The 19,814-nt window shown below is 36.6% G+C and overlaps 1 protein-coding gene across 5 annotated transcripts in view; it reads right to left on the reverse strand.

Annotated features, from left to right (window-relative positions):
- Positions 1–2,082: 2,082 nt before the first annotated feature.
- FARS2 (phenylalanyl-tRNA synthetase 2, mitochondrial) overlaps positions 2,083–19,814 on the reverse strand; it is a 217,615-nt gene continuing 199,883 nt past the window's right edge. For all 5 annotated transcript variants that reach the window (XM_039350737.1, XM_039350747.1, XM_039350755.1 and 2 more), the window contains one exon: positions 2,083–2,376. In XM_039350737.1, coding sequence (XP_039206671.1) covers positions 2,238–2,376 — 139 coding nt within the window. In that variant the 3' untranslated portion in view covers positions 2,083–2,237. The remainder of the gene's footprint in view (positions 2,377–19,814) is intronic.

A 19,814-nucleotide genomic window follows, 5' to 3' on the forward strand; every position in this document is an offset into this window, starting at 1 on the left:
TGTCCAATCTCTTCTTAAAAACCTCCAGTGTTGGAGCACCAACAACTTTTGGATACTTGAGCATTGTCCCAAATCATTTTACTTCCTGATCTGAAGAAGATGGTGTTCATCCTACATGGAAGAGAATGGTCAGACAGCTGAAATACTGATGATGGGACAGAAACCTCCATTGCACTGGGTCACTAGGCCAATGACAGACACCTTTCAATAGCCCAATGTTGTTCTCTGCACCTACAGCCTTTGCATCCAGTGGTAGCCACTTCATCTGTTGAACACAATTAGCTCAAGCACAATTAGCAAATGACACTAATTCTCAATGAGTTATCAATATGATGTCTAATTCCATCACGATTGTAATGGCATTGGTCAGTGATGCGTATGCACCAGATACCCAAACAGTCATACATTGTAGTTATCTGTCCATTTTCCTGTTGTTTGTCTACACTCAGTTTTAGACAGAAATTGTATCAGGATTTATAAGGACCAGCCTTCCCAAGACAACTTCCATATAATGACCCATTTCCGGCAAGGGCAGTATATCAGGTAGATAGGATTATTAGTAGGCTTGTGAACTGGAGGCTGGAGGCTGTGAAGAAGGAATGAATTGCAATGATGCCATAGCAAATCTTTCTGAATCTTAGAGACTGATTTCAAAATTATCTGAATAATCCCAAGAATCAAAGAAGAAATGTTCAGGGATGGAAACAATGGATAATAACAGTATTCTCAAAGCTGCATGTAACAAATGTCCAGATATTCCCCTACTGGGAGACAGGAAGTTTGAGTTCCCCTCCCCAGGGGTAACTGGAGAGATAGGCCCTGTGAGGAATCCAAGGAAAAAACAGGCTGACCCTCTATGCAGCCGGACTACAGACAAGATGAAGTTGGGATTGAAAGCATTAGGCCCAAATGCGCTAAGCATCTTCACCTTTTCACAGCAGCAGCATTCTTAAATGCAAGTCCCAGTCTGAAATTCTGAAGTACTGTGGTCCCCTGGCTGATGGTTTGGTACAGCAATGTAAACACCTTTATTAATAATATATAACAGTGATAATTAAGAATGAGATATTCCAGCCATGCCAGCTAATTATATACCATTTATCAAAGTGGCATCTTGAAATCATCTTTAGCTTTACATAATAAGAGAGTCATAGCTTACATTATTAATATGGAGACACACAATATGGGCCGCTACTAATTTGATCTTTGTTTCTTTTAGTCACTTAAGAACAGATCAATGGTCCAATTAATCCAGGGATGGATAGTCTTCTCTGATTCTCTTTTATGATCATTGCAGCCTCTCCCTTGTTATGAGTGTGTAAACAATTCCACACCAGTTGTAAGTATGCATTCAAATTTGCAGAAAGATGTCATATTTAACTTTGTGTCACAGACTCCTCAGACTTGAACAAGCAAGTTGCCAATCTCAGAAGCCAGCAGTCAATCATCCCTAGGATATGATGGCAGCTTCAAAGTCAAACTAAGGCAATATCCTTGGTTCCTCCAAGCCAATGCACATAAGTGAGCCCTACTTGCATCTAGCATATTTAAGAACATTGCCAGTGATTGGCTCTTTGTTGGAAACATCTCACCATTTCTCTGTCCTTGCTTCCTGCTCTGCTCTAAGAGTGATGACTTTGATGGAGATCCATCACTCTGGCTTAACTCCATCAAGGTGATTTTACTCAATCTCTACACCTGAGAGCCCCTTTGTGAAGGAGATGGGCAGTTAAGAAGTTTCAGATAGATACATAGACAGACAAACGAACAGACACAGACAGACAGATAGATAGATAATATGATAGACAGACAGACAAATTCTGCCCTTCAATTCTGGCTGGATGACTAAACTCTCTGGCAGGATTCTTGGTCTGTCATGGACCATGTTTGCTTCTTTGTTGTTGTCATAATCCACTTCCTTGAAATTGTCAAGGAATATTTTGTTACAGGTTCCTTTTGTATTGTACAGTTGTGTCTTAATCTCAAACCATCTGGGAAAGTTTGAACTTGTATATCAAACTCATAAAACAAATAGCCAGATATTATGTACACACTACTACATATAAGAACTAGTAGTCAACATGTAATCAAACCAGCAAGGTATTTATTAGTGTTAGTAGCAACTGTTATATTATTCATCTTTATTACATAAAGGTTTTCCACATAATGTGAATTCTTTTTAATAGAAATAAGGACTTTAAAAAAAAAAAAGAACCCAGAAATTTAAAGCTGAAAAGTCAAAATCTTCCATCCACTCCAAATTCCTGTACTACCGATTTCTGAATGGCTTGATGGATATTGGTTATTTCCTTCTGAGTCAGGGTCTTTTCGAAGTGCCGGTAAGTGATCTTGTAACAATGGCTGACCCTTTTTGTCCTAGGGAAACAACAACAACAACAACAAAATCAGTTCCTGGTGTTAATTTGTACAAAATTATACATATTTGGAAGGAGAAAAGAAAAAAGTTTATCCTTGAAGTTATTTTATGCTTTTCTTGCTGTGGCGTTTAATTATATTTTTCAAGTTACCAATACAATGGATAGAGTCAGTCTTAAGCCCTTTTTATAATGAATAATTAACCTCCCCAGAGGAAGAAGAAAACTCCAGTTGAGTTCTGGTTGTTTTTCAAATGGACACCATATTGCTTGTTCATATTTTTTCCTTCTTTCCTGTCCAATGCAAATTCTTGCACCAGACATATATATCCTCCTGAAGATATGCTAGCATGAAGACAATTCACATGTAAAGAGTCTGAATAGAGGAGATAGCTTGTCGGAGGCTGCACTGAAGTACTATTACCACAAGAAAGAGACAACCTAGAGACAACCATAATCTTTAGTGACCTGTTTGACATAGTTCATATTGCTCAAACATCTACAACTAATAGCCCCCTGTACAGTAGTGGCCAAAATTGTGGAAACCTTTTGGGAAAAGTGTATTTTTGAGGTTTGATGGCTAATAACACCACTTTTTTTGGGAGTAGTACTGTAAAATTATATATCAATGGAAAGATAATTTAATCAAGAATGTAATGCAACAAAGTTTGTTCAATTATCTGTACTGTATTCTATGAAAAGTTATTGCCAAATAACCAGAAAAAGGAAGCACAACTTGCTTAGGTTGATATCAGGTAGCTTTCCTTCATTTGATTGTCGCCAATGAGCATGAGTGTTTAAGAGAGCCAATCAGCTGTCATCTTGTTTTGGCAATGAGCCAATCAGATCACAGTAGGATTCAATTATTGATGTCATGTACTGAAGCTGAGAGGAGGACATTTGTCAGTGTGTTATGTGATTGGTTGGATTTTTTTGTGTTCTTTCATTTAGTGAGCTTGTAAAACATAATAAAATTAAAGTAATGATGCAAAGAGTTGACTGGTTGCCCAGAAAGCAATGTAAAATAATATTATTACGTGAACAAGCCTACAGTTATAAAGAAATTAGAAGAAAAATTGGTGAAAACTTAACCAAAGGTGGCATTTCTACTGTATACTTTTCCCAAAAGGTTTCCACAATTTTGGCCACTACTGTAGAATAACAAATTATTCTAAATAGAGATTTACCTATAGGAAGGCAGAATAAGAATGTGCATATTCTAAGGACCAAGTAAATCATTGCTGTTACAGCTGAGATCAGTCTGAAGCTCCTCTAAGTTGTAATCCAACTGCTCAATGACAAATAAAACAAATAAAAAGGTGGGTGGCAGGAGGCTGAGAGTTCTATACGTTTTGTGGAGTAAATGCTTTGTTTAACATATAATCCTCACAAGAAAGAGTTTTGACATTGTTTTTGAAGGAACATCTATTTATTGATGCATCCATATGCAGCTGTCCCAAAAGAGAAAAAAAAGGCAAGTATATATGTAGTCATGTATTTATAAATAAGACTCATATGGCTATCCAGCTTGTCAAACACAATGGTGGGTGGTTCACAGCAATAATAGAAACAAAGACAATAAAACCAAGAAAGCCAGGTGACTTATCCACAATCTTCCATCCATCAAACCACAGAGTCTTCGGGTTTCAATCTCACCTCATCACACTGCCTGGAAGACTCATAGTACAAGAACGCATCTTCATTAGTAATACCTAAAGAGACTGAATGGCCATCTGTTTGGGATGTTATAAGCTGAGTTAGGCAATCTGGACCACGAGAAGCCTATGTTGACCCCAGTAATTTATTAGCACTCTGAAACCACATCATATCATTCAACAGGAAAATCACTGATTGCCATTGGTATGGGTTTTCATTTTTCTTACCCCAAAGAAGAGTCAAAGTAGAAGTGTTTTGCTGAAAAGGTTGCCTATTCCTGCTCTAAGGAAAGGTCTTCCTCTATCACCAAGAAGCTAATTGAGATTGCTTTTAACCCTATCACAGGGTTCATCCTTTGCACAAAACTATAATTTGTTTAACCGTGGTTTAATAGCGATAAACCAGAACTGTTTGTTTGCTTATGCTAGCCATTAGTATGGTTTACAAACGATAATAGTCAATATGCTAAGCCAAAACCAAATAAACCATGTTATCATTTAGATTCAGTCCAAAGCCAGTGATTTTAATATCTCATTTTCTACTCTTTAATCAAATCAGTATTATTTATGTTTTTCCCTTCCCCCCCAAAAGCTGTCATTTATATTGAATGCTTTACTTCTTTAAAAAAAAAACCAATGCATCTCTCATTAATTATCTGCTCACGAGTTAAATCTCTTATTGTGACCCCCATTCTTAGAAGTAAACGGTTTTACTCTCATTATTATTACTATTGTTGTTGTTGTTAAATTTATTTGCAACTCTGGGTGGTTTATAACATTAAAAGCTATAAAACCATAGCACATAAATATTATAAAAGCAATAAAAATAGCATTACAATCAGAGAAAGGTTACAGTTAAAAGATGGGTGGGAGGGAGTGGGATTGCCGGGGGGGGGAGGTGAGATCTCCTCTTAATCCATTAACCACCTCCTGCGTGATGTTTTCCTGTTGGGGTCCCACACCAACAGGCATTAGGTCCTTGTGGAAGGTGAGAAGGGTGGGAGCAGATCTCACTTTGGGGGGGGGGAGGCAGTGGTGGTAAGACTTTCTCAAAGGATAGGAGCCATGGCAGAAAGGCCTCTTCTCCTGGACCCCGCCAGCTGGATTTTTTTGACTGACCAGGCCTGCAGCATGCCTCTTCTGCCGATGTAGGTGGGGCGGGTCAGTCCCATTGGGGTGAGATGGTTTCTTAAGTAACTTGGACCCATGCCTGTCTATGCTTGTCTCTTTCCCTTTTTTACCCTTCTAAGATATTTAAGTATCTGTAAAAGACTGGGCAGTTACAAGAGGCATGCTGGTTCAACTGTTTTACAGAAAAGAATAATATTTCATAACCCTGTACGGCTTGTAGCACTACTTTAAGAAACAAACAAAAGCCACAACCCAACTTCAAAAACAACAACCAGGCAAGGAAAAAAAAAATAGCAAGCATGCCTTGGGCAGTGAAAACTCTGCAGAACTACTTCAGTAAGATCTCTCTGCACTGCTATTGTTTGTGAACTACCTGTATCCAAATTGAATCTCTTATCCTTGGCAACCAATACTGGCAATAAAGCCCAAGCAGCTGCACCAAGGTCATGTTGTAAATAATGGTATTTTGTAGACACTGGTCTTTAATTGCTAGAGGTTGACTCCCAACTACATCATGATATTTCTTGAGCTGGACACTTTGAAGCAGAAAAAAAATAAATAGAGAAACTATAAGAGAGAAAACAAATAACAGGCAGGAAAAAACCCCAAATCTTTTAAACGTCGGCCAATACTTCATTAACATTAGTTTTGGAAACAAACAGAATCATGGACAAAGGAGAAGCAAAACTAAATGGATCTGACATGATAATAGCTTTCAGCCTTTGTCTCAAATAATCCACTTATCTCAAACAGATCCAAATCTATAACTTGCAATCAAGCTTGAGCTCAAACAACAAGTCCCATTTGACTTTCTGTGTGCGTACGCTTTAAAAGAATTCTGCCTTTAATAATAGTACTAGTCCATTTTTTTCATACTGGGGAAAATAGACCTCAGATGCCTGTTGTTCAAGGCAACCGATCACACTGCGGCTTTGTGTTTTGTTGATTGGGTTGTTTGCCTCCAAATCTTGGACATTGAGTCAGGTGTGTAAAAATAAAAAGGGGTTTGTTTTTCTTGTGGGTCCTGCCTAGTTCCATGAAAAGGGATTTTTCCTCGTGACTAAAGCAGTTGAGCAAATACTCGCATAAGCTGGGACAGAACACCTAACACCTTATGACTGAGCAGTCCTCACTTAATGACCACAATTGGGACTGTTGTGATTGCTAAGTGGCACAGTCATGTGATATTTCACTTAATGACTGCTTCGCAGAAATGCTGATGGAAATTAGGGCCATAATCCGAGGACTACAGGTAAATGGAGGTGTTAGATTGTGGGAGGCTCCACATACCGCGCCTAACGCTGAATCTGAGAAGGACACTGTTAGCGTTTCTCACTATTAGCCATGTTGGCTGGGCTTCCTTGTAATTTTGCAACAACCCATAGATTAGAAGTCCTATCAATATGACCTGAGGTTCAGTACATTTCCCTAATTAGTCACAAGATCAACCAGAACTAATAACGAAGAACTAATGGTGCCTTTTGCTGCAAAAATATTTCAGTGATACCATAAAAACTAATCAATTAATAAACTTTTGTGGATTACAACCCACTTTAGTAGTTGTGTAGAAATTTTCCCGTGAGAAGACTTTGATTATGTGTGGTTGTAGAGAATGGGACAGGAATAGCAAAAGGAGATAACAGGGGGAAATAAAATCTAGTTGGCAGTGCAGATAAGGACAATTATCTCTGGATACAGTAACCTATATTCTTTTATATTGCTCCTATCAGAAAGATGCAGAATTGCAATTAATAATACCCCATCTACTCAGGATTTTCAGGCCACTCGCCTCCTTTTATTTACATTATCTATCATTTATTTACATTACCATCATCTAATCAATGTGATATTATTTTTCTTCATGTGTCTGAGGTTTGGGGTTTTTTTGGCTATTCACAAAATATATTATGCCTTGGCACACCTGTTTTATCATTATTGGTTTTTTACTGTGGTTTTTGCTTGCTGTTTCAAACTTTTTTTCCTTTTCTGTTTTTGAGTCAGATTACAAGGACTGTAATAAAGTTGTCTTGTCTTGTCTCGGGACACAGTTCATTTTAAAGCTGACCATGACAGCTCTTGGCTCTACGTCAAAAGGTGACAAGATGACCAAGGTTCATGTAATGCTCCACAATCAATGAAAATATCATGTAAAGCAAAATGCTAACCGACAGAGCATCACTACAATGATGTAATTTATTCTTACTGATATTCAGCAGTTTTTTTTGGGGGGGAACCCAGGATGAAATATGCAACAACACATGGAAAGCATGCACATCTATGTGGGAACAAGGGGTTTGTGTTCCAGCACTGAACCTGTGAATTTAACTGATGCCTAATATACATAATTGTACAGAAAATACATGGAAGCTCTCATAAATGGGCTCTGTAAATACGGATATGACCTTCAGGGCTCCACCTCCAAAATTCTAACAAATGGCCCTGGATTAATATGAGATAAGATCACTGAAGTCATTCACACCATGAATGTGTGTTACTTGCACTCTTCTGGAGATAACAGTTCAAGTGACTGATCTGGCAGGGAATGAAAGTGACCCCAAAAGCATGCAGCCTCCAGAGTGATTTAAAGAAAAAAGTCTATATACTGTATGACATTCCTGTATCTTATGTGTTCTGAGAAAATAGACATAAGATATTGAGCAGCATAGACAATTCTGAAGATGTAGTGTCAAAATGCCACAAAACCTTTATGTATTATGCATCCTGTCTCCTATCAATCTAAAATATGCATTTGAATGAAAAACAGCAGAATTCTTCTTCTAGAAAGACTTTATGGAGCATAGGGGAATCAATTTTTCTTGAATGTCTCATCTTGTTCCCTTCTAATCATCCACCACAAGGTTAAAATCTTGAAGTTAAAACATTCTTATAAACCTGTTTAATTTTAACCATCTGGGTAAAGCAGTGTTTCGCAACTTTGACAATTTTAAGGCATGTGGACTTCAACTCCCAGAATTCCACAGCCAGCATTGCTGGCTGTGGAATTCTGGGAGTTGAAGTCCACATGCCTTAAAATTGTCAAGGTTGAGAAACACTGGGGTAAAGGGTTTTAAATGGAAATTATTCTAAAGCTTAAATTTGTTATTCCCTGACTTGGTTGGGGTTTTCTGGGTGCTGTTTTAAGCTGCCTGCTTTTCAAAAATAATCCATATATAATTGTTTGATGTTTCTGAACGTTTAGGTCTGTTCAAATCCCAAAATGTTGAACAATCAGTAAAATGTTCTATATTAATTACATTACACCTTCCTGGCAGAGGTGAAGGGAGTATTGTATGTACATTCACACTATGTTTCAAAAATATAAAGAAATGTTTGAACAAATATGCGGTAAGACTTAAATCACTTCCAATTTTCTTAAAAAATATTATTATTAATCTTAATACTACCCTCAGATGGAATTGCAGACAAAAGCAGGCGGTTACCAATGCCAAATATGCTGCTTTGCTAAATTTTCAGTTCTCTATATTCTAGAGAAAATATGTTTAACCTGGTAGATCCATTCTCAGCAAGTCTTGTACAACAATGCAGCCATCTGCTGGCCTTGGTCATTGAGGCTTTTCATCTGAAATATTTCTTGAAAAAAAACAGAAATTAACAGACACAGTAGCAGTCTTTAATCAACACAAAGGAGACAGGAAATAAAATGACATCCTATTCATATCTTTCTAATTAATTCTAATATTATGGAAGAAGCACATTTCTTCCCTTTATCACATCCATCATATTATGGTTAACTGGGACAAGTCAAAAAGGAAGAGTAATGGAAATCACCTTAGAACTTCAAATTTAGCTTCAAAATAATACTATTTGGTATTGGGATACCAAATCTGCTACTATTTTATATAAAACAGAATATATAACTAGACTAGTTTGGAGATAAGAGGGATATGTATTCTATTATCAGCTGAGATTATCTCCAGATTATTTTCAGACTTGTGGGATCGGGTCTTCCTCTCCAACTTTTTTCGGGGACGCCCCCCACCTATTTTTTTTAAAAAGCCTGAAATAAAGAAATAATTGCCTAGTAATATCTTTAGATTAACCAAGTTTATCATGTTATGTATGTCTCAGTTCAACAAATTTGGAAAATAGTCAATTAGATGGTGTAATTCCAAGGAAACATCAGTATGTTTAACAATGCCTTACATAAATGTAAATATGTAAGGGTGTACTTAATAGTGATTACGTATTCTTTGTAATGAAAAGCAAGATATTTTAAATAAATAAATATACAAATAGTACAATGGTGAGATCCTATAAGAGCTCAGTGTATATTGTGAAGAGTATAACAGAGTCCCTACGCATTACCCAGTGTTTAAAAACTGAACTGAGACTGGGTAGAGCACGTTAAAATCCAGCTTCATTGTAGAATGTCAATGGGTGACATTCTACAAGTAACTTCTCACAGAGTTATGGTTAAGGAGGTAAAATGAAATATTAAAAATATTTGTAAAAGTGCACTAGTTATGTTATGAAACATCTGCAAGAAAACAACCCAGCCCAGAGAGCTCCAAGGACCCCATAGTTCAACCCTCAGCTACACATATTCTCTTCTATCACTATTTAAAAAGAAGGAAAGATCTCCACATAAGCTGTCCTGAGATCCTATACATAAATCAAGCCAGCAAGGCATAAATCAATCGTGCAAGGGAAAGTACTTCTGTGCAAACACTAGGCATACCCAGTTACAGATGAATCTGCAAATTTCAGTACCTGATGGAACTAAATTTAATTTTGCCAAAAGCAAAAATAATAGCAATGGGGTTAATTAGGATTAACATTTTATTAGGAATTCCTTTTAAAATGATGATACTGGGTTTTACACTGAAACATAGGAGAAATTAAAATAAATCCTGAATGTAACACTCAAACCAAAACATTATAAATAATTATCTGAAAGCCTCTCTCCCATCCCTATGGTCCCATTACATGTTAACACTAAAGGATTCGAGTATACTATTAAAATTACTGTCAGATTAAAAAATGTATTCCACTAATGAATGAACAAACGACCGTATAAAAGAATTTAAAATAAATTTCCTTTACTTCATGGAAGCAGGTATATGTGACAGCATGCAGAAAAGTTCCCATTAAAATTTCATTAATCATTTCATTAATATTCTGGAAAACAAAGTTTACACATTGTTCTGGACCACTAAAATATACTGTGAGCTAATCTTCAAAATACTATCTTCTGCAAACAATGCAATAATCTCTTTTTCTTATTATCAAAACCTGTAACCATGGTTGCCACGAAAATAAACAAGATGCAGTGTTGTTGGCAAAAGAGATAAATCAGGAAACACTTAAGAAGGATTTAGAAGTGATAAGGAACTTGACTAGCAATGTCAACCTCGTGATGAATTCTTCTTCTTCTCTCCTTAATGTGCAGAAAGAGAAAATATATGACATGATGTAATAGATGTATGTGATGCTCTCTGCATGCCACACTGCAGGGAATTACTGCAAGTTACAGTAGAAGATTGGAAGTGAATGAAACAGTGAGCAGGTTTGGTTTGTTGCCATAATTAAATATATGCAGATATATTTAGCTTCATGCAATGTGGCCAGAAGAGGGGACAGATCCAAACTGTATATCAATTACAATACATAATTTGAAAATAAATTACCTAATTCCTGTAAGTGAACAAAATGACAAACATACTGAAGAAGTCTTGAGTCCACTTCTTAGCCATGCTTGGCGCCTTTGTCCATGCATATATCATAATGGCTTCATAGCCTATCATACGGCATCTTGTTTTTAGCATAGTTATTTCAACATTTATACATGCAACAATACTGTGTAAGATTGTACATTGGTTATGAATTATAATATTGCAATGCCACACCTGACTGTGCATATATTTCATTGCACAAAGGCTCACTGATCAAGCAAGAACACCACTGATACACCAGAACACCACTATTTTACACTCTATTTAGGAATAACATATCCCAAACTGCCTACATTCATGAATAACATAACAGCTAGTAAGTTTTCTGCCCCAAAAAGGAAATGCTTAAATAGGACAGAGATATACATAATGCATGTGTTAATTTATAGGGGTCAAAATAGCTGCTATGAATCAACTATATGCAATAGCTGCTCTGGACACTTAAGCATCTGTAACATCCCTATAGAGGAAATTCCTTTTCAAAAAAATCATCAAAAATATTAAAAATGGCTGAAATATTGAAAGATCATCAAGCAAAAATGCTGAATTTTCAGAAATATCAGATGAGAACAACTGAAATGTCAATGTTCTTTTGTGTAACTGCATAAATTCTTCAGGAATGAGAACAATGCAATTGTATTTATTTTTTTAAAGTGGAAAATTGAAAGCCCAAAGCTTTGTATATCCCATAATTTTGTCTGGTGCCTGAAAGGATTACCAAGTTCTAATCTAAAATGTAAATAGAGTACATTTACTATAGTAGGAAAAACTATGCACTGTATTTATGTCTATACTTATGTCCTAATTCTTAGGAAAGTTCAAGATCGCTGCTATCCCTTCATAATGTTCTTTACTTTTCACAGGGACTTTGATGAATAACTTATTGACCATACCATGGACTCAAATAGAGAATTGTCTTCTTTAAAGTAGGACATATCTAGATAAATAGTTCCTTTTTCACCTGGGAACTTCAATTTGTTCACAAACAAACTGGCAGAATGAATGATGGGAGATGATAGGATTAAAGGACAAGATTCTAAGCAATTTTAAATTATCAAAATATTAACAAAACGCAGAAGGTGATAGAAAGGAACAAGATGCAGTAGAAAAACTATGAAGAGTTCTTGAAAGTGAATCTTGGTGTTTTTTAGATAATAATAATAATAAAGTTGGAAGGGACCTTGGAGGTCATTGAGTCTAACCCCCTGCTCAGGCAGGAAACCTTACACCATTTTGGACAAATGGCTGTCCAGTCTCTTCTTAAAAACTTCCAGTGTTGGAGCATTCACTGCTTCTGGAGGCAGGTTGTTCCATTGGTTAATTGTTCTAACTGTCAGGAAGTTTCTCCTTAGTTCTAGGTTGCTTCTCTCCTTGATTAGTTTCCATATGTTGCTTCTCGTCCTGCCTTCAGGCACTTTGGAGAATAGCTTGACTCCCTCTTCTTTGTGGCAGCCCCTGAGATATTGGAACACTGCTATCATGTCCCCCCTCGTCCTTTTCTTCATTAAACTAGACATACCCAATTCCAGCAACCGTTCCTCATGTTTTAGCCTCCAGTCCCCTAATCATCTTTGTTGCTCTTCTCTGTACTCTTTCTAGAGTCTCATCATCTTTTTTACATCGTGGTGACCAAAACTGGATGCAGACTGAACAGCACATAGGAGTGCTACACTTCTGTGGGTAACACATGGGAGGAGGTACATGCAAGCTGGCAGGAAGCATGATATTACTGGAAAAGAAACACTGGTCATGAACGAGAATGTGGAAAGTGGCCAACTGGTGGCCACTTTTGGAAAGACTGCTGGTCATGTCATCAAATCAGTTAAGTGCAAAAATGGGAAGTGCAAGTGAAAAAGATGTTATGGTATCTCTTTGTACAGGGAAAAATAATATATTCCATTTTTAAAATAAACATTTACAGATCATTATTTTTAAGAGGTCCTATGACGACAGAGAATGAGATGGCTGGATGGAGTCACTGAAGCAGTAGGTGTGAACTTAAATGGACTGCAGAAGATGGTAGAGGACAGGAAGACCTGGAGGAACATTGTCCATGGGGTCGCGATGGGTCGGACACGACTTCGCAATTAACAACAACAACATGACATTTTGAAACATTTCCAGTCATTTTATTTTTAGTCAATAAAAAGAACTTGAGCTGGAAAGATAAGTTAGAAAAAGAGCGAGCACAAGAGATGGGGGAGAATACAGTCATCTCAAAATAAAGATTGGCACTTTCTTACTAAGTTGAGGAGTACCTGTAAAATAAATATAAATGAGGGAACCAATCAGAAGCAAAAATATCTGCATTATCTCCTTGTGGCAAATGAATGCCTATACCCGTGGTGGCGAACCTATGGCACGCGTGCCACATGTGGCATGCAGAGCTTTCTCTGTGGGCACCTGCGCTGTCGCCCCACTCCTAGGCCTTCAGCTGGGTTTTATAAAACCTTTTCACTTTAGGCCTCCGCCACCATGTGCACAAAAAAAAAAGGTTCAATTTCAACTTCTCATGGGAAAAAAAGTTGGAATTGATTGATTGAACTTTTTAGTCCCATCTAGTCTGCCATTACCACCGCAGCCACGGCCACCCAGTTGGCCATGCCCACCCAATTGGTCATGCCCATCCAATGAGCCACGCCTACCCGGCACCTGACGATACATAAGTGGGTTTTGGGTTGCTGTTTGGGCACCCAATCTCTAAAAGGTTCGCCATCACTGGCCTATACAATGAGCAAAATACCACAAGTGGTCGGGGCAAGTAAAAAAAAACCTGTATAATATTGATAACACAATAAAAAAAGCAAGATGGCAAGGATTATCATTATCATCCTAAGTAACTACTCTGAAAAATCAATGATGGTGACATCTTTCTATGCATACAACTGGTACAGACAAAAGGTGTAAAAGGATAAAAAAAGATATACAAATATTAAATGTTAGGGAACTGAATGGCAATAGGAGATCATCACCCTGAGGCAGATAAACAAGTGCAAGATTTCCTGCTCCCCTCCCTCAGCACAGCCATTTTGGGTGCGGGAATGTGTACAACTATGAATCGGTACATAAATTAATAATGATTTTACATCAAGCAGTCTTTTATATAATATCATTACTGCATCTATGCTAAGCAATCATACTTACTATTTTTTCTAGCTTATATTATTGTATTTAATATAATCTGAGATCAGGCTTGCAACATTTTTCTTTGGATTTTGTACTACAGGCTTGGGGTTGGTATAAAATCAATTAACTGAGCATATCTTTTTTGGTGTGTAACACCAAGATTGCTTCATAGTACAGATGATTATATAATTTATAGGGTTTAATCAGAGATACTATATTACTATCATTAAAACTAAACACAAAAATGTATGTATTTGGGGAAAGTTGTATATGACCATATCTTGGGCAGGTTGCATGCTAACGCATAGATATAAAATGCACTATTGTGCAAAATTACAAATACATTTTTGAACTAATACCTTGCAAACTAAAAACACAACTTTGGTGAAGCCTGAGCGAAAAAAGAAGGATGTTGTCAAAGACTGTACTAAAGGGGCCTTGGTGCTGTCTGAGCTTTGTTGTTTTCTTGCTAATATTTCTTTACCAAGTTAGGTAACATCACCAGTGTTAGTAAGGCTCTGCTCTCATTTTATGTACTAGTGACTTACCCTGTCAGTGGTTGGGAATGGCTTTGGTGGTTCCTTGATTAGGCTATTATTTACTGTTAGCTTGTTTGTCTGAGTTGGTGATTCCTTGATTAGGGTATTGTTTACATCCTGATTTTTGGTCTAGTGTTAACACTCTTGGTGTTAATCTCTGCTCTTCTGGGTGTTTCTTGCTGGCGACATGTTTTGGTCTTTTAGTTTCCTTTTTGGCTTTTTAATGACTCCTCTGCAGCAGAATCCTTGCCTACTGAAGTCTAATATCATTTCACCAGCAGCAAAAACCATTTTATTTCTGCAGGATTTTCACGTCTGATGAGATGTTAAGATCCAATTATTCTAAAGCTGCTTTAACCTTGTGTTTTACTGGGCAATACTATTGTGTTTGTCTTCTATGAGCTGCCCTGAAATTATTTATTAAAGGCTGTCTTCAAATTTTTAAATCGAACAAAAAAGGAAGCGATCACTCCTGCTTGCATTTCTACCTGGCTTCTTATTATGAAAGGAAATGCTCCCATTCCAATACCATCCAAGCTATAAAAGAAAATATTACAGTGATAACATCTAGCCAGGTTTACTTTTCTTCAGGGAACTCCTGAGGAAGTGTGTTTGTTTCTGTTCCACATTAAAAACACTTTTTAGCATCTGTCCTCATTGTTCAACATTTTGATTTGATTTTTAAACATTGTTCCTTTATATTTGCCTTATAATTCAAACCACTGTGCAGACTAAAAGCCCCCAAAGATTTTTTAAATCCAATTTTCAGATAGGTTAAACCAGTAGGCTGGCCCCAATATATATATGTGTAAGTTCCTAATATTGGCATTTACCAAAATGAGAGCAAATGAATTAAAGAAAACTATAGGAAAGGAATCTACGCGACATAGCACTGTAAGTAAAAAGTCATGCTAAATATATATTCTTTTCCTAGCACAGATAATTTCCATATAATGCCGATTTTCTATTCCTTTTTTCCTCTGAACCCATAATTTAATACTTGCCTCAGTGACTGTAAAATAATAATTACAAATATGCATTCAGTTTGCAAACAAATTTGATATACACATGAGGTAGATTAAAGAATGATGTTCCTCTTTAGGATTTTCAAAATGCAAAGGCATAGTCATAAAAAACAAAGTAGCATTGTAACATATGTAATTTTCTACATGTAGACAAAATGTAAAAAGAACATGAATAAAAGAGAATTCAGTAAGACGAGTAATGTTAATTAAACTGTGCTTGAATCCACTAATACTTTTACAAATTTCAAGAAGAAGGAAATTAATGGAATGGTGGATTTTAGCTATCTGCTAAGGTATCTAAATGAGGTATGAATTAAATAGTACCTATAGATGTTAAGTTTTCCACTGTATGTCCATATGACATATCCACCATCAAGTAAAATAATTAAAAAAATAAAATTAAACTGATATAAATTAGTGTGACCTCACGTAAGATTTCAAGACTATTTAAAAAAGAGATTGTTTCAATAAAGCGGGACTATCACACATGTAGAGGTTTGAGCACTTAAGTCAGCAAAGAAAAAACATACCCTTTTAATTTTACTGGTATTATTTTCTTAGAGTTTATGTTTGAAAAAGTAAAAGTAAGGTACACAAAAGGCCATCAAGCATCTGACTCCCTACAATACATGGTGAATCATTTGTGTGAAATAATTTATTTCCATGCACACCCAATTTCTCAGTCTCAGCAGGAATCACTAATACAAATGCATTTTTCCATGTCATGAATTTTGTAAATTGCAGATGTCCATCAGAAGATTTTATCACTGTCTATATTTTGTAAACATTATTTAATAAAATTCAGATAGATATTTTGAATATATTCTTTCAAATGCTCACCGAACACAATGTTATATTTCTCTTGCACATGGATATTTCTATTTTTTTTATCTTTTATCATCATTTTGCAATTTTAATACCACATTATAGTTGGCATGAAATCGTTTGTAGATACTACTTGATTTACCTCATTCATTTATCATACAGTCTAAGGATTACCTCTATCCTTAGTGCAAAAATTCAATCAAGCATACGTAGCACCTTACTGCCTATTTAAACTCTTATTTCAGGTTTCATTAACTCTTTATAGCCAGTGTGGGCAACCTATGGCCCATATTTTCAGTCTATAATTCCCATGATCTCTGATCTCTAGCTGTGCTGACTTAATCTAATCCATTTTGGGATCAAACATACATTGTATCTGAAGGGCTACAAGTTGCCTAACACAGCTATGTAAGATACAAAAATCCTGAAAAATATTCTAAGAGGGATGAGATGTCAGAAATTAGGGGAAGCGTTCTCAAGATTGTAAAAGAGAAAGAAAATTCTCAAAACCCAAGGAAAAGAACCAAAAATGGAAGATTGGAGCAAACGGATAATTTCTGTGGTAGACAGAAATAAACAATAGAATCTCCTATGGTATTGTGACTGATGCTATTTAACTTGTTTATAAATGATTTGGAATTCATGGTTAATAAGAGGTAGACAAAGTTGTAGATTTGCTAGCTAATGGATCATTTAAACAATTTTACTGATAAATTATAACAGAATAACATAATAAGAGATCTTGGAGGCCTTCTAGTCCAAACCCCTTGCTAAAACAGGAAACCCTATACCAGGGGTAGGCAACCTTGGCTCTTTTATGATTCGTGGATTTCAACTCCCAGAATTCCTGAGCCAGCTTGGCTGGCTTAGGAATTCTGGGAGTTTAAGTCCACGAATCATAAAAGAGCTAAGGTTGCCTACCCCTGCCCAATACCAGTGATGGCAAACCTTTTAGAGACTGAGTGCCCAAAGTGCAACCCAAAACCCATTTATGCATCGTCGGGTGCTGGGTGGGTGTGCCCCATTGGCTGGGTATGGCCCATTGGGTGGGCGTGGCTGCAGTGGTAACGGCAGGCTGGATGGGACTAAAAAGTTCAATCAATCAGTTCCAACTTTGCAAGATCTTTTTTTTCCCGCAAGAGGTTGAAATTGACTGAACCTTTTTTTTTTTTGCACAGGGCGGCGGAGGCCTAAAGCGAAAAGGTTTTATAAAACCCAGCTGAAGTCCTAGACTGGGGCAACAGCGCGCGTGCCCACAGAGAAGGCTCTGAGTGCCACCTGTGGCACCCGTGCCATAGGTTCGCCACCACTGCCCTAAACCATTTCAGACAATGGTTGTCCAATTTATTCTTAAAAATCTACAACTTCTGGAGGCAAGTTGTTCCACTGATTAGTTGTTCTACATATTATAAACAATGCATATTAGAGTACTTTGCACAAAAATAATGTAGATAAGAGAATATCAATTATTAAGGGAAGCATTTTCTTCATGAAGGAAGTGTGTAGGAGTTAGGTTTGTTTGTTTGTTTAGTAAAAGATGAATACTAAGGAAGGATATAATAAAGATCTATATAACTATGAGAGGAGATACAGAAAACAGGGTGATATTATCTTTCTTGAAACAATAAAACTAAAATGGTTTGCAAAAACCTACAAGCAAATGGAAAAGAATAAAGTGAAATAATTTCTTTTCCACTTCCCATTCATGCAGCTATAGGTTTCCTGCTAGTTGTTAAGTAGAACAGAGTAGATGGATGATAGTTTAAAAAGAGAATTATCCATGATTAAAAGCAATATTCTTAATTCATCAAAGATCACAGATAGCTGTATGATATTCTACTTGTACATTTCTGGAAGAGCACATTGCTCTTATGTTTCTGGATATCAAATATTTGCAGGACCAATTACAAGTCATTGCAAAGCACAGATAAGAGAATAGAAGTGCTAACATGTATTTTGAATTTTCAAATTCCTCTGCAAGCTTCTTTCCTAGTGGCTCTTGTTTCTCTACTTGCTTCTTCAACAGGTTTTGGTTACTGTTTTGTTGTATTCTAGTTTGCTGGTTTCTGTCTATGACGGAGTTCTATCCACGGGGCAGTTCAAATCATCCCCTTGTATTGTTTGTATATCCATGTTTATAGTGGACAAAGCTCTCTGTGATCCTTTAGGTTGATAGATGCTATAAAACTGTCATTTATTTTTTATTACTACCTTTATTATTTTGACAGAAACACTGTTCAAAAAAAATACAGCGAATGGGGCTATTGTGCACAGTTCAAGCAGAAGTACGTTGGTGAATAAACCAACATTTCCTTACAGAGGGAAATGTAGATCCAAGTTATTTGCCAGCAAAAATCCACTGTTTAGGTGGCTGGGATTTTAGATAATACAGGTAGTCCTCGATTTACAACCATTTGTTTAATGACTGTTCAAAATTATTGAAAAAAGTGATTTATGACCGTTTTTCATTCTTATGACCATTGCAACATCCCCATGGTCACATGATCAAAAACCGGATGCCTGGGAATTGGTTCATATTTATGACGGTTGCAGTGTCCTGGAGTCATGTGATCACCTTTTGCGATCTTCTGACAAGCAAAGTCAATGAGGAAGGCAGATTCACTTAACAACCATGTTACTACCTTAACAACTGCAGTGATTCAATTAACAACTGTGGCAAGAAAGGTTGTAAAGTGGGGCAAAACTCACTTAACAACTCTCTCGCTTAGCAACAGCAATTTTGGGCTCAGTTGTGGTCATAATTCGAGGACTACCTGTATCCACTGAAGATACAAAAAGATAGGATGGAAGAATGCACTATGAGATGCACTGATCGAAATGAAAGGCTCACTTTTAAATATTAATACTAGGTTCACAGACGGCTTTTGGTCACCAAGGCATTTTGAATTCCTTTTCTCAAGATTCTGCTTATTTTGTTATGATTTAAAAAAGGTATGGTTCTGATCACTTTATGGAATGAGCTATGTGTTAAATTAAAAGCCTCAGTTTCCTGAGAATAGGGGATTGCAAAAAAAAAAAAAAAAGAAAAAAAGCCTGGGGTCTATATATGATTTACAGACTGTGGGTGCTCCCATCTGAAGGATACCTGAGTTACCTACTTATATGAGACTTTTCTTGCTTCAAAGCCATTGTCAAGTGGAAGAGCTGCTGAGCTGTGGTTTGTGCTCATATAAAGTTTCACATTTAGCTGTGGATGCTGTCTAGTGTCTTTACAAATACTGACATAACCTTAAACCTTCCCAATGCTCTGTTGGGGAGTTTAGCATTCTTCTGATGTAAATTCTGACACAAACTGGCTTGGGATTTATTCTAAAACTATCTTTAGGATAATCGAGGGGATGGGTGTTATAAAAATGTGCTTAGTCCTTCTCTGTCTATTACACCACTGAACCCTGCACAAACATAAGCTAATTAGCAACACTTT

This window comes from Crotalus tigris, unplaced genomic scaffold, assembly GCF_016545835.1.
Source record: "Crotalus tigris isolate CLP2741 ecotype Arizona unplaced genomic scaffold, ASM1654583v1 scf7180000017567.3851432, whole genome shotgun sequence".
Classification (NCBI taxonomy): Eukaryota; Metazoa; Chordata; class Lepidosauria; order Squamata; family Viperidae; genus Crotalus; species Crotalus tigris.